Here is a 14,499-nt window from a genome sequence, read left to right as displayed (position 1 = left end):
AGAATACATTAGTTTGTGTGCCCTGGGACTTAAAACACCCCACCAAGGATTGCATTCAGAAGGAAAGTCTTCTTGGACTCAGTGTTCTCTCACCAACCTCACATCACGTGACTGTACAACAACTGTGAGAACAGAAGAAGTAAAGAGCAGATGTGCAGGCTCGGTGGTGAGAGAGTTAGAATTACAAGAGAAAGCCAATATGTCTTGGGAAATCGTGTGTTTCTCAAAACAGTTTCAAATGTGCAGACGAAAATGGTATAACCAATAGAAATAGGTGAGAGAGATGGTAGAGGAACAGACAGTGAGAGAGAATCCTCACCGACAGAAGCAACTCGGCTGCCCTAATTGTAAGAAAAGTGTTTCTTCTACATTATTATTATTACAACTATTATCTTTGCTAAATCTCTACATTTTCTTTGCTGCCGTGCTTTTGGGAGTGTAACTGGTAATAAAGCACTGCTTATCCTGGCATCCACAGTTGTGCTGACTCAGTGTGTGTCAGGAAGGGAACCAGCAGGATATCAAGTTGTGTCTTAAAGTGGCAGATCATGCAAGGATTTGCCTGGAGGATACTGGCCATACCTGGTATACTATATATCTAAGTTTACTGAATTCTCTCCAGCTTCTGTGCCAGCTCCTGCCACACTACCTGGCACACATGTACAGCTCTAACTGCTCATCAGTTTGGTGCTGTCACATCCAATGTGCATCTCACATTTCTAATTTGTGCAGTTTCCTGATTATTGTTCTTATTGTTGCCAAAAGAGCATCACTGAATCCTTGTTACACCCACTGCAAGTGTACAAATATTGCAACTGAACGATCCCTTATATCCTTAGTCCAGAGAAGGCAGGCTCTGTGTTTAGACTTTTTCCATTTTTCATATCACTCCGTGACTAGCTTTGTTGCACATATTTGTCCCTTCTGATAAAGGATGGAGGGCAGAGGACAACAGTTTGTGTTGTAATTTGCAGGACATTAGCTTCAATGTCCACAAAGTATTTGGAGTGGTGGTGTGTCTTTAGGGCTTGGAGCATGTTGGTTCTGTGTCCCTAGATGGATGTACTGCACAGTCAAGGGTCAAAGGGAGAAGGTTTAGTTAAGGTCTTACCTTCCCAGGTCATTGTTTGCGGGTTTCTCACCGTGAAGCCTTGGGGAACATTCGACTCCCACCCCTGCTCATACCATCTTTCCTCTAGGTCCGCCACCCTGTGAAAACCAGACATCAGTAAAACCTTGGTCATATCTGCACTGGCATCATGTCAGTCATGCCTGAATACATGACTGATGATTAGAGGAAGGCAGATATGCCAATGATTGGCACTGCTTCAGGCATCTTATAGCAAAGAGACCACCTATGTCAGCAGAAGCCAGAGGACTGATCTGACGACTCTTTTGGTGATGGGGCCTGCTTAAACACCCTGACATACTTGGAAATGTGACCAAAGGTGCTTGAGGAAGTTCTCTCTATAAATTCTGGCATTAGAAGATTCATCTGACAATTTCTTGTCTAACAGCGGCACCATCCTTTGAATTAGCACTGCAGACTGGAACTAACCCCATAATCTTGGCAGTTGCCCAAAGAGCTTAAGTCCTTCCCCTACCATTGACTTGTCCTTTTCAGTTTACAGCCCTAGTTATCCACTTATCTCAATTCAGTAATTTATCAGGGAATTCATAAAAGCCAATAGTGAAACACCGCAATGCCTTCACTTACTGGTGACTGTGTTTCTTGTTCTTGTATTTATACACAAAAACGGCGAGGATGACAATGATGATGAGCAGCACCGCCAGCCCTACTGCGACACCGCCGTAAACACCTCTCTTGTTAATCACCACCTGACATCGGTCTCCATTGTACCAGTACAGGTCTGAGAACTCGCAGCTGGGGAAGAGAGAAGGTGACACATCAAGGGAATGACGGAAAAAGTGACAGGTGTATCAGCTGATATCCAGCAGACCTTACAGTCCTCGGGGAGATAAGCAAACCCAACCAGGCTGTTAACTATTATCAAGAAGCCCTATGAGACAGAAGGATACACAACCCAACCTGTAACAATTATTCAACAACAGTAAGAGAGAAGCAAACCCAACCAGGTCATTAACTATTAACAAGAAGCCCTATGACACAGAAGGATACACAATACAACCCATAACAATTATTCAACAACAGTAAGATAGAGAAGCAAACCCAACCAGGTCATTAACTATTCCCAAGAAGCCCTATGACACAGAAGGATACACAACCCAACCCATAATAATTATTCAACAACAGTAAGAGAGAGAAGGAAACTCAACCAAGCCTGCAACAGTTATTTTGCAGCCCTGAGAGGAGGAAACTTAATTGCCATTAGCAGGAGATCAGTTTCTGACTTACAAGCACGTGGGTCCCTGGGATATAACTAAGCACCGTCCTTTGTTGCAGTTGTAGTGGTTCGCGCTAGTGTTGCTGCAGTTGGAGACACAGGTCAAGGCGCTGGACACATTCATAAGAAAGTAATATTGTCTATATGCAGCAGGAACATTAGAAGTTAAGCAGGCTCCTAAACAAATGCAAAGAGAGCCAAGTTACCAATACTCACCACCCAGGCTGACATGCAGATTACTGCTCTTACTCAAAGAAAGGAAGCTCACTTTTCATACACAGCAGTAAATGACAAAAAGAGAACTGTGGAAATCCCCCCCATCTCCAAGTGAGACGCTGTCCATATGAACTGAATGGCATTAGCCCCTGAAGCAGGCAGTGTTGGGCGTTGTTCTGACATCTGTTGCTAAGTGGACTCGTGTACCACATGGCAATTTAAGAGCCTTTGGGACATTAGGACTTGAAGAGTATCACCTAAGAAGAATGCATTGCATGCCCAACTCCAGAGCCACGACGTACGTTTTTGGTTCTCTCTTGTTTTTATTGCACATTTAAAAATTACAAGATTATATCTATGGTACACGGTCAGTCTTGATGACAAATCTCCATTGTTCATGATGCCAGTTTGGACACATTGGGCACAATTAATATCATTGTTTATTATTCAGGAGACCAAAGGGATTCCTGCTGTTCTCTTTGTTCTCATTAACCTGCAGATTAAAGTTATCTTCTCCTTCCCCTAAGAATAAAAGGGAATGAGGACAAGGGGTCGAAAGCTTTCAAAACCAACTCAAGGCAAGAGTGAGTGATCGAGTTTAGATGAGCAGCACTTCCTGCAGCCTCACCTCCGCCATGCAGGAGGTTCTGGGGATTGGAGCTAAAATCAGAAACCTGCTCTCAGCCTTCCTGCTCTACGTACACCATTGAAAACCATTTTTTTTTTCTATTTTATGTCTTCTGTTTGACCCCCACTGCATGTACAGAGAGAACTGCGATACCCTTCCTTTTGTTTTCCCCTACTTACACCTTATCAGAAGATAACACTCAGAAATGCAGGAGGAGTCTCACGGGCAACACCCGCTGGCCAGCGTAGCTTCCGTGCATGCTGGCTTTTGGCAGGAGCTGCAGCCTGTGGCCCTGGCCGAGGACAATTGCTACAATGGCCGGAAAGCAGGAGAGGGTAAAACCTGGGGAGAGGCTCAGCTAACTGCTCCCCAGCAGGCACAGGGCTTCCCTTCCCGTCCAGGGCCAAGGGAGGCAGGAGCTGCTTGGACACATGGCCTGCTGGGGCTGCTTTGATAAGCCACAGATGTTGGCTTGTAGGGCATTCAGGCTGCAAGAGGAGATGGTTGCTGCCATGTCAAAAGCTGGATGATGTACTGGAAGTTAATGGCATTACTGGGTCTTCGGATTTATGGTTTTTATTGGGGGTCCTCCTCTACTTAAACTGCATCATTACCACAAACACATAATCAGCCAAAAAATGGGCTCAGGAAGATTGAAATTCATGGACCAATGTTAACCGTCCGACTGCTGCATGTCTTGTACAGTTTGATGCAGGTGTGGAGGAGGCAGTTATGGTCATATCCCCATGAGGTATAGGCAGACCCAGTCTGAGCTTCCCACCTCCGCTCCCTGCACAGAATGAGTGAGCGTCCTCCGAAAATAGATTCTCTGACTTACCTACTGTGTTCGGGATGGCCTCGTGGCTGATGTTTGTGGCAGTCTGATTAAAGCACAGTTTATCTAGAATAAAAAGACATTGCTGCTTGGTTACACTTTCACTCAGTTTACCTCCTCTTGGTTTTGTGTCTGATTTCCCCCCCCCCCCCTGCTGTTTGCACTGTGATCATTGAAATGGTTTGGAGGGCGTGCTGAGAGCTTGCAGTGGGCAGCGTCCTATGTGACCATGCACGGTGTCTTGGTTGGGCCCTGTGCTCATGTAAATACATGTGTGCCGGCAATTCGTCCTTCAGGAAGAGGAATCAGAAGGCCACTGTGCCCCAGTAGCTGAACTCGCTTTCTGTCTGGATTCCAGTCACACTAGTAAGGATAAAGTTTATCGTGGATATTATGCAAGGATTATTACTTATTAGGGACTGGGTATCTCAGGGCTGAATAGAGTACAAATAAATTGGCTCGAATAGCTGCTAAATGCCCAGGAAACTTTAAACTGTCTTGAAACAGAGTCTGAGATGGCCAAAATAGGACAGAACCAAAGTCCCCACCAGGCCACGCAAAGTCAGTATTGGCCTGGGATAATATCCGGGAGATGAGGAAGAAAGACAAAGGGAGATCTCGCATCCCTTAATCCCCCAAACATCAGTGGTTGCCTTTTGCCGTGGCAGATGTACCTGAGCTGATACTGGTGCAGTTCTTTTGCTGAATGCTTTGATTGAGCTGAGCGTAGACAGCGTTTAAATCATTGCTGTTGCCAGACTTCGATAATGGCATTTCTATGAGGACTTTGTGGTTCACGATGATGCTGCCTGGGCTGGAAGGAAGAGGGAGGAAAAGAGTCAGAGGCTGACACAGCAAGCAGCTAAGATTTGTAACATAAAAACATAGTAATGACAGCAGAAAAGGACCAAATGTCCATTCAGTCTGCCCAGCAAACTTCTTATGGTAGGATACTAACATAACACAACTATTTTACCTTACATTAAAAGAAAACATTTCGTATGTAGTTTAACAAAAACACTTCTAATAATTTATTACAATTAAATATATCACAAAGCAATTGTCACAACACAATTCTTGTGTTTAAACAATGCTGTATTCATTCAAACATTATTACAGATCAGATAACCATATACTTGTATGCAAACATTTGTATTCATATAAGCATCGTTACCCATCAATTGACCATCCCATTAATAAAAGAGTAAAACCAGCCTCCTCACAGAAAACATTTAACATTCACAAACAGACTCATGCCACCCCGCGCATATATCACATGCTGCACATTCATTAAAAACTGATCTCACAATGCCTCAAAGATTAGACAACCATTCCTATTACAACATTAAATTACTTCAGATAATTTTGAAATGGCTTCAAATACTCCAAAAATAGGCACGCCAACAGTGGATGATACTCAGGGGCTTCCAAGAACATGTTTTATTCTTACATCATCAAACCAGCTTCTAAGTCCAAGATGATATCCCGATATCCCTTCCCAAAGAGGGTCTATATATATTCAAGATGATATCCTGATCTCCCTAACCCATGTCCTGACAGAGGCCTATGTTTTGCCTCGTTCAAAAGGCTGTTTCAGGGGAAAATTTGTTCTTACGTCATGAATCACAACCTTCCTATCTTCCACAGCACAGCAAGAGCCATCCCAATGCATCTCTAAAGCTGGAGAACGTTTTCTCACAGATAATTCAACCTCATCATTTCAACGCCAGAACTTTCTTCAGTATCAGTATCTATAAAGTACCATAAGAAGCTTGCTGGGCAACCAGATGGACTGTTAGTGTTTAGTCCTTTTCTGCCATCATTACTATGTTACATTACTGTGTTCTAACAACTGCATCTGTTGGTTGCTTCTGTGCTCATTTTCCAGGCCTGGAGCTTAATGAAGGACACAAGACCCTTTACGCTTGCTTTGAGATGTACATTAAGTGGCAACTAATTCAAGTGAGCAAGCTCTGAATGGGCATTTGAGAGTTTCTGGGGCTACAATTCCCTGACTGTCCCCGTGCCACTTTGCTCCCCGGCTGCTCTGCTAGTCTAATTGCAATCAGTTTTTAGCACGTGCACTTCCCTTAGGCTAGCACATCTTTACTGCTCCATTCTTACCACCCTTCCATGCTCCCTCTTGCTCGCTCACTTGGCTAGTTTCACTCCAGAGTTGGAGGTCAAGCTGGAGATGGCACTTCCCGAGAAGAGGTAACAAAGATTCCACCCAAGAAACAAACTTCCATCTGCACTACCATATCTCTCACATGCAGCCTATCCAGTGGTGCAGTATTGCGGGGTCTGGCATGGGTGTTATAAGGAGTTTTCTATAGCAGGATGTGGTGCATTTAGGGATGGCGATGGGGCTGTTAGGAAGTGACTCTTGCAAAATAGCATTTCTATCATTACCCTCAAGTAAAATTTGCAAAGCTGCTCACCTCAATGAAATGATCTCCACGCCTTGATACCCAGCAATGCTCCCATATACCAGCTGCATCTGGAAGAGAACAGACTCTGAGTTTTTGAGGGAAATCCTTGCATGTTTATGCCGTCTTCGGAAATAGTTCTGGAGGAAGCACGTTGCATCTGGTTCCACTCTATGGTAGGGGCAGACTGAGTCAGCGTGGCTATGTACCTCTGCTCAGACTTCCTGCAGCTGAGGGACCTCAGCATTGCACTTAACACAGGACGGCTCCACTCAGAACAAAGGCCCGTATTCACTCCCAACCTCTTTCCTAGTGTAGTTTATATATCTCATAATATAGTGAATGACAGCGAATAAAGAGCAAAATGGTCCATCCAGTCTGCCCAGCAAGGTATTCTGGGTTCTAACTAGTGCTCTGTGCAGTGCAAGGAGACTCCATCCCAGCGGTAAAAGCAGGTGATGGCTAAGACCTCTCCCTCCCAGTTTTATGTATTCTTTCTTTCATGCGATGTACGGAGGGCCTGCTCCAGCCATAGAAGCACAGCCTTTTGACACTCCGTTCATCACTTCAGCGGCAGCTGTGGCTTATAGTCACATTCAAATGGTCCCCTTTCAAAGATTGTTCTATGGAAGAGCAGGCATGGTAATGCTACATTTAAATTTCAAGTGGACTATTTCTAACTCCAGCTGACTCCTCTTAAGAGTAAATCCTCGTATCTGCCTTTTCATTTGTCATGGAGTATATTTATACATGCCGGCGTTCTAGAAGTTAAGGTCCTGTTACCATCTTTAACTAAATGTTTTCAACCACGTCTCCATAATTCTTCAAACTGGAACAAAGGAAAAGGAGAAAGCTCTTTTTTTGCAGGTGCTTTCATGTATACCAACCAGATAATGATATTAGGACATTGAAAAAAACAACCCTTAAACAACGGTATCCTTCTGCGAGACTCCAGAAGTACTTGTGTTGAAATGTCGTATGGAGCTACCCTTAATATACTAAAGACTAGGGATGTGCTTTGGCCGGAAACAGTAGGACACGTTTCTCCCTTTAGTTTGCAAACTAAAGGGAAAGAAACCAACATTTCATTTGGGTTTCATTTTGTTTTGCAAGGGAACCCTGCCACCAAAAAAACACCCCAACCAAACAAAAAAATGCCTCACCAGGCTTAGGGCCAGGAGCTCTCCTCAGCTGCTGCTGCTCCATTGTTGCCGCATTTCAAAATAGCGCCGGCTGACACGAGGCTGGTGCTGTTTTGGAGCAAGGCCACGATACTGTAGAACAGCATTACCCTCAAGAACAAAAATAATGAAGAAAACCCAAATCCTGCACAGCCCTCAAAGACGGCTGTGCATTTTTTAATTATCTACTAAAACAGGCAGGCCCTCTCTCAGAGGTCCAGAGAGGCCTGGGCCACTCGCAGCATGTGAGGCTCCTTCCATTAAGAAAAGCTTAAGTTCTAGAGGATCCAATCCAGCAACCCGGACTGTTTATTTTTATTTTTTAACTGGAGGCTTAATCCTCCTGCGTTGGTAATGAAGGTCACATTCGTGTGCCCCTCTGGACTCCCGTGGGGTCAGGTGGCAGAGAGTTAACCTCCTATTTTGTACAAGTTCTCATTTCTGCCAAAAAAATCCAAGAAGGGACCATCCTCGGTTCATAGAGCAGACCCTGCACTTGGATCCCAGCCCAAAAGAGGCCGAGAGTGAAATTCCAGCATCTCAACATGGAGCAGAGTTTCTCTCTTACCTGCTCTGAAAAACGTATGGAAAATATTTTATAAGCTGGTGAAAAAGGATCGTTCAGGCTTGGGGTGAAGTTTTCATTCGTCACCTCCACGGTGACCTGTATGGACACCTGAATGTTTTCTGTGAGAGACAAAAAAAAAAAACCCCACATGGATTACTTGGTGGAGAAAAGACCACAAGGGGTGAGAAGGAAGGGGTGCGCGTGAAAATCCTGGTTTTGCGTTTTCTGCAGGATTTGTATTCTGGAAGCTCTTTAGCGAGCCTGGGGGCATCATTCATGATTCTTCTCTGCACATCGCTTCCCAGGCTGCTGGGGGTGAAATATTTGCTGAACAGAGTTGCCTGATTTGAAGCTGTAAGCAGCTGCATTCTGAACAACCTGCTCAGGCATGGGGGATTGGGTTAAGCTATTCTGTTGGATTTTTGTTTTTGTAAAAAAAAAAAAAAAAAGCTCTTTAATAATGGGGTTGGTTTAGCCTTTCTTCTTCTGTGGTTAGTTATCTGGTGGAAAGGTTAAGTCTTGGAGATTGAGTATTTGAGGGGAAAAAGCAGAAACTATACCAAAATATAGCCACACGTTCACAATTTTTCTGCTGCTTCTTTTTTTTTCAACTTAGGGCTCCCGCCCCGGTTGCAGAGTTTCTCAGATAGACTCCTTCCAAATAATAGAGGCGGACCTTTCAATAACTTGGATAAAGTGGTCCCTGGGATCTCTCACAACAATGGAACCACTAGGAGGCCAATATTCAGCAAGCTGACGAGCAGACAAGTTATCTGGCCAATGGTAGCCAAACAACTTATCCCGGATATTCGGCAGAGTAAACTTCCCACTGAATACATTGATCTAAAGTAGCTGGAGAACTTTAAAACCCAACCAGCTGTGCCTCCAGCTGGTTGGGTTTTAAAGTAGCGGGAGGGTTAGGAATAGGGTGGAGAGGGGCCCTGGAGGGTGGGATTTCTAAAAGAGCAGATGGGGCCCAGGAGCCGGGGGGAGATAGGCATCCGCCCCTGCCCTTTAATTTGTGTAATAACGAGATGGAGGGGGTTTGAGGTGGAAGGTTGAAGGCTTGGTCTGGTAGGGCTGAAATTTTAGAGTTCAGGGGGAGAGAGGGAGGGACCTGTGATAGGACCTGTAAGGCCAAAGTCATTTATTTTTAAATCTCCGCAGCTCTGCACTTAACCAGCTCTATTCATTTGAATATAGTCAGTCCAGGATAAAGTTATCCAGCTAACCATAGCCGTTTAATTGTATATGTAACTGGTAATATTCAAAAAATATTCAGCTAGCTTTTAAATTATCTGGCTACAGTTACCCAGATAACTTTAATCAGGGATGTAAATCCCAGAATATTCCAGAGAACTTTTCTGGCTAACTGTAGCCAGTTAGGTTATCCGTTTTGCCATTTTTTGAATACTTGCCCCTATGAGACTTAAGAACTTAAATGCGTGTACTCTAGAGAAAAGGAGAGATGGGAGGATTTCACGGAGACATTCACATGCCTCAGAAGTATAAATAAATCATAAGGAGCAAACCTTTTTTAGTGAAAAAAAAATGTCTAGAACAAGAGATTGTGATATAGTCAGGAGTAACATCAGAAACTATTCCTTCACAGAAACAGAGGTGGATGCATGGACCAGCATCTCAGGGGAGTGGTAGAGAGAAAATCAGTAGCGAAAATCAAGAAAGCCTGCAATAAGCACAGAAGATCCCGAGTGGCAAAGAAGTGAGAGGGAAGCCAGAGATCAAGCGGGGTCTATGGCATAGACAGATAGACCTTAAGGTCCTTATCTGCCATCACAGCCTGTGTTCTGCATATTTCTCTCTCGCGCTTTCAGCTATGGGACGAGAATGCAGTGTTACAACTTACCGACGATAATGACGTCTTTCAGGAACTGGCATAAGGTCCCATAGAAGTTGACAGGACAGGAACACCCGTTGCCATTGGGTGTGCCTCCGTTCTGACAGGCGACAGATATCTGGCTAGTGGTCACTGCAGAAAAACAGAAACAGACAGATGCAAAGTGTCATCTTCAGATGAAAGCAGATTATTTTGAGAAGAATTAATCGTAGACTTCTTCATTGCTATCACAGTAAATAAAATAGTCCTTCATTTATCGGGCTCCTAAGTTTTCAGGATTTAACGTCTCGGGACACTATTGTGTATTAAAAATCATCTCTTGTGTAGGTACCATACAACGATGGAGCGAGCAGGAGGTGCCACAGTTTCTGCTGGGGTAAACTGAAGAAAGATCAGAAGGGAGTATGAGGAACACAGGGCAAGGGCAGGAGGAGAAAGCACTCAAGCAATGGCAGACAGCTCACATACTAAGACTGTAATGAGCACTTCCCCTTGTGAACCTCCTGCAGAGTGATTCAGCTTCACTGGGTCTCACACCATGGGGCTGCAGATAGGGCAGGGAGTGGGTACCTGCAGAGGCTGGGTCCGTTCCCCCATCCAGCATGCAAAGCATGACCATCAGGAAGTCTCTGAACCAAACAGAGATCATGAGATATTCGGGGAGGTGACAGTGTAGCCCTGTCACTTGCTCTCTACAGCCCTGGGTGACACCAGTGTTTAAACCTCGGTTAAGAAAGACCAATGAAGATCCGCTTTAAAAGTCAATCTAAGAAATTTATTATAAAGAAAGGCGTGGTTTCTTTAGGAGTAGCAAGCGTTACAAACAAGCTGTGTAAGCTCAGACCCTACTCATTGATCTATTGTTCGTGCACAGCATTATAAGGGTTTACCTTCAGCCAATCAACAGGTGCCTGCGTTTACCCGCCCCTTATCCACCAGAACCATCTAGCGTTAGATTACATACTAGCTTCCGAAGGAGGATTATGTGGAAAGTTTAACCTCAGTAACTGTTGCCTACAAATAGATGACAAAGGTAAAGTAATTGAAGAAATCACCCGAAACATGAAGTCCATTGCTCATGTACCAGTGCAGACCTGGAAGGGTCTTGATGTCAGTGATCCTTTTGGATCCCTTGGATCATGGTTCTCTGGATTAGGCTCAGGTTTGAAAATTTTGATTGGCTCCATATGTACAATTGCTTTGCTAGGACTTGGTGTCTGCCTATGTCTACCATGTCTCTGTATCTGCCTTCGAAGATTTCAAGATCAAGTGTCTGAAATGTTGGTAACCCAGACCAGCGCACGGATCATGTTAAATCAAGGAGAAACTCTGAACCTGATGCTCCTGGACTCTAATGATGTCAGCACATCATTCCCCATCACAAATAATAGTCATCTGTGAAAAATGAGCACATTGGTACGAAGACGGGTAAGTCTCTAGCCGCTAAAGAATAGCCTCGGTCAGGCAGAGCAACCTAAGACAGGCAATGTGCGACGCAGATAGGTGTGAAGGGTTCCTAGGCAAAACCCTTCAAGGGGGGAATGTATGAATAATGAAGCAATGAGAAACATCAGAACAAGAAAACGAAACTTAAACAGATGAAGAAGAGAAATTAACTTCTGCATATGTCACAGGCAGCACAAGGAGCAGTGCGAACACCTCTAGTTGTAGTTGCAGAGCAAAGTACATATAAAAATTTACTAATTGGACAAGGGATAAGGGGCGGGTAAACACAGACACCTGTTGATTGGCTGAAGGTAAACCCTTATAATGCTGTGCATGAACAATAGATCACTGAGTAGGGTCTGAGCTTACACCTCTTGTTTGTAACGCTTGCTACTCCTAAAGAAACCATGCCTTTCTTTATAATAAATTTCTTAGATTGACTTTTAGAGCTGGTCTTCATTGGTCTTTCTTAACCGAGGTTTAAACACTAGTGCAGCTATTTAAATAATAAATATTAATTCTTGCAGAGGGCAATTTTCAAACTTCCCACAATTTTCAAAGGGCAAAAGAAGCATGTGCGTGTGGTTACAAGCCCATCCTCCACCCTGCTCTCTTCCTTCTCTTACACACTCTGCGAGTAATTTCACATGCACATAGGGTGGACCATCTTCAAAGACTCCATTTCCACAGAAATGGCTTAGAAAATTACCACCACAATGAGGAAGTGCGATCTCAGAGCCACAAATAAAACTCGTGTTATAGTAGAAACTTATTGTTGGGATGCAGCCAATTCCCGATCAGTTTTAGGGCTCTTTAATCAATGTTCTGTCAAATGGTGTAGTGGGCCGGGCATGGCATAACCGCACTGCAAAGGCAGAAAGCCTGTCTGTGGTTACTGCACAGCTCCGGTAATTACAGATGTACTCGGCTGGTACAGTGCCCGGGCTGCTCTGCCTGTATATTTGCAAGGAACATTAATTGGCCAGGAAGCAGATGTGAGTTCTAACAGTTCTCAGTTTTTGTGCACAGCAGTCATATCATGATACAACAAAGTTTAAACGATTTCACCTTATTCCAAGCTGTAAACTTCCACTTTACTCCATGTCTCCCAAAAGCAATTTTAGAGTTATTCCTCCTATTCAAGCAGTGCTGGCATTATGCTGCTTCTGGGAAACCAAACCAATGTCACCACCTTCAGGCCACTTCCTACGGACAAACTTTCTATTCCTTTTCTGAACACACCTTTTCTGAACACACCTGGAGGATCATCCTGCAGAACTCGCGCTCCTTTCGCTGGAGGTACCACACTTCCTCCAGGCTGCAAATTCCCAAAAGGTTTGACTATGTGAACTTCCTAGGGGCATCAATTTGCTTGGTAGGGTGGCTAGATAGGGCTTCCCTGCTTTGTGCGTCTGCTCGGTGTTTTTCAGCCTTTTTGATGCCAGGCACCCACTTCAGGAGTCTCCCCCAGTCTCAACCCAGCCACCCCCTAATGTTTTACTCAGGGGGTGGAATTTGCTGCTGGTAGCATTACAACTGACTTACATGCACAAAGACGTTCAAGCAAATGCTTAAGATCTCTTTGTTTCAGTTAGCTTATCCTGATCTAATCTTAGAGTTCAAGATGTTGACAGTCTGGGCTGTTTTGTTTGACTGTTTAAATTGCAATCATTGGCAGCCTAAGAATGGCTTTATGACAAAGGAGCTGTGCTACTTGCACCCAGCACAGGGGAGGAGAAAAAATAATAGGTCCCCCCATTCCAATGGATAGTGCAGCAAGGGCTAAAAATATTTACATTAGGGCACTGGGGGTAGATGCTGCCCCTTTAAGGAGTCTGGTACTTCCCACAGTCTTAGAGTAGTCTGGGACTCAGCTAAGCCTGATGTTCAGGTTTGCTTTGCCAGCCTAATCAGCTGTTCAGTGCCGGTGGTAGCGAAGAGTCAGCGAGTGCTGACAGTTTGTCCCTGCACCTGATCAGCTGTTCAGTGCCGGTAGTAGCGAAGAGTCAGCGAGTGCTGACAGTTTGTCCCTGCACCTGATCAGCTGTTCAGTGCCGGTAGTAGCGAAGAGTTAGTGAGTGCTGACAGTCTATCCCTGCACCTGGAAGTATCAGTGTGTAGCACTGTGGGGCCTGAAGTGAAACCACCGTCATGACATTTTAACCCAAGAGTTTAGGGCAATAGAGAATGTCCCACTCAATGCTGCAGGCAACTGGGTGGGTGCCAGTACCTGGCTGGCTGCAGTGCTGCTCTTGCTTTTTCCTGCAGTACCTGCCACTCGGTGGACCAGAAAAATGCTGCCAGGGATTGTTGCGTGTCCCATGGACCAGTGGTTGAGAAACAACGGTCTAGCACCCTCCTGTGTCTTCGAAGGTGCTTTTGACAGCTCTTGCTTGATCACTCTCAAATGGTTGCACCCATGACCATTCAGGGAATACCCAGACCTACTCTGGGTTGTACCAGTAAGTGTCTCCAACAACACAAAGGAGCATAGTCATACAGTTTGTTCTGCAAAGTTTAGGACAAAGCTGAACAAAGCATGATTTTTAAATTTCTTGCTGGGTTGACTGCCTCTGGCTTAACCACCTAAATCATTAGCTGGATAAAAACTAGCCAGGCAAGTCAGAGGTGATCTAGGGTGGAGTTAAGTTAGCCAAATAACTCTGATATTCAGCGTTATCCAGCCAACCTATTCAACTAACATGCAATTGTGCTGAAGAGCATTCCTGAAATTCATCAGATATTGTTATCTCGGTACATTCTGCAGAAAATGAAAGTGGCTGCATTCCTCTGAATATCCGAGTAATGTTACCCAGGTAAACCTGTGTGGCCCCCCCCCCCCCTTCTGGTATTATTTTTGAAGGCAGGGGTCCCACTCATTCCCGAGGCTACGTTTCTGTAATAATGGGGGAAGACAGACTGCCAGGGCCCTGGGTGCAGCGGATGGTTCTTGCTGTGGCTGCTTTCTCACC

The 14,499-nt window shown here is 44.7% G+C and overlaps 2 protein-coding genes across 2 annotated transcripts in view; one reads left to right on the top strand and one right to left on the bottom strand.

Annotated features, from left to right (window-relative positions):
* ACHE (acetylcholinesterase (Cartwright blood group)) overlaps nucleotides 1–14,499 on the top strand; it is a 155,133-nt gene that overhangs the window by 20,377 nt on the left and 120,257 nt on the right. The window lies entirely within an intron of this gene.
* Nucleotides 1–14,499, bottom strand: part of LOC115077394 (mucin-3B-like) — a 37,918-nt gene that overhangs the window by 20,927 nt on the left and 2,492 nt on the right. Inside the window, exons 2-9 of the mRNA XM_029579683.1 lie at nucleotides 10,091–10,213; nucleotides 8,224–8,342; nucleotides 6,487–6,545; nucleotides 4,720–4,859; nucleotides 4,049–4,111; nucleotides 2,378–2,543; nucleotides 1,718–1,885; nucleotides 1,112–1,209 (exon numbers count right to left, since the gene is read on the bottom strand). Of these exons, the coding sequence (XP_029435543.1) occupies nucleotides 1,112–1,209; nucleotides 1,718–1,885; nucleotides 2,378–2,543; nucleotides 4,049–4,111; nucleotides 4,720–4,859; nucleotides 6,487–6,545; nucleotides 8,224–8,342; nucleotides 10,091–10,213 (936 nt within the window). The remainder of the gene's footprint in view (nucleotides 1–1,111; nucleotides 1,210–1,717; nucleotides 1,886–2,377; nucleotides 2,544–4,048; nucleotides 4,112–4,719; nucleotides 4,860–6,486; nucleotides 6,546–8,223; nucleotides 8,343–10,090; nucleotides 10,214–14,499) is intronic.

This window comes from Rhinatrema bivittatum, chromosome 16, assembly GCF_901001135.1.
Source record: "Rhinatrema bivittatum chromosome 16, aRhiBiv1.1, whole genome shotgun sequence".
NCBI lineage: Eukaryota > Metazoa > Chordata > Amphibia > Gymnophiona > Rhinatrematidae > Rhinatrema > Rhinatrema bivittatum.
This window is presented reverse-complemented; position numbering and strand designations above follow the sequence as displayed.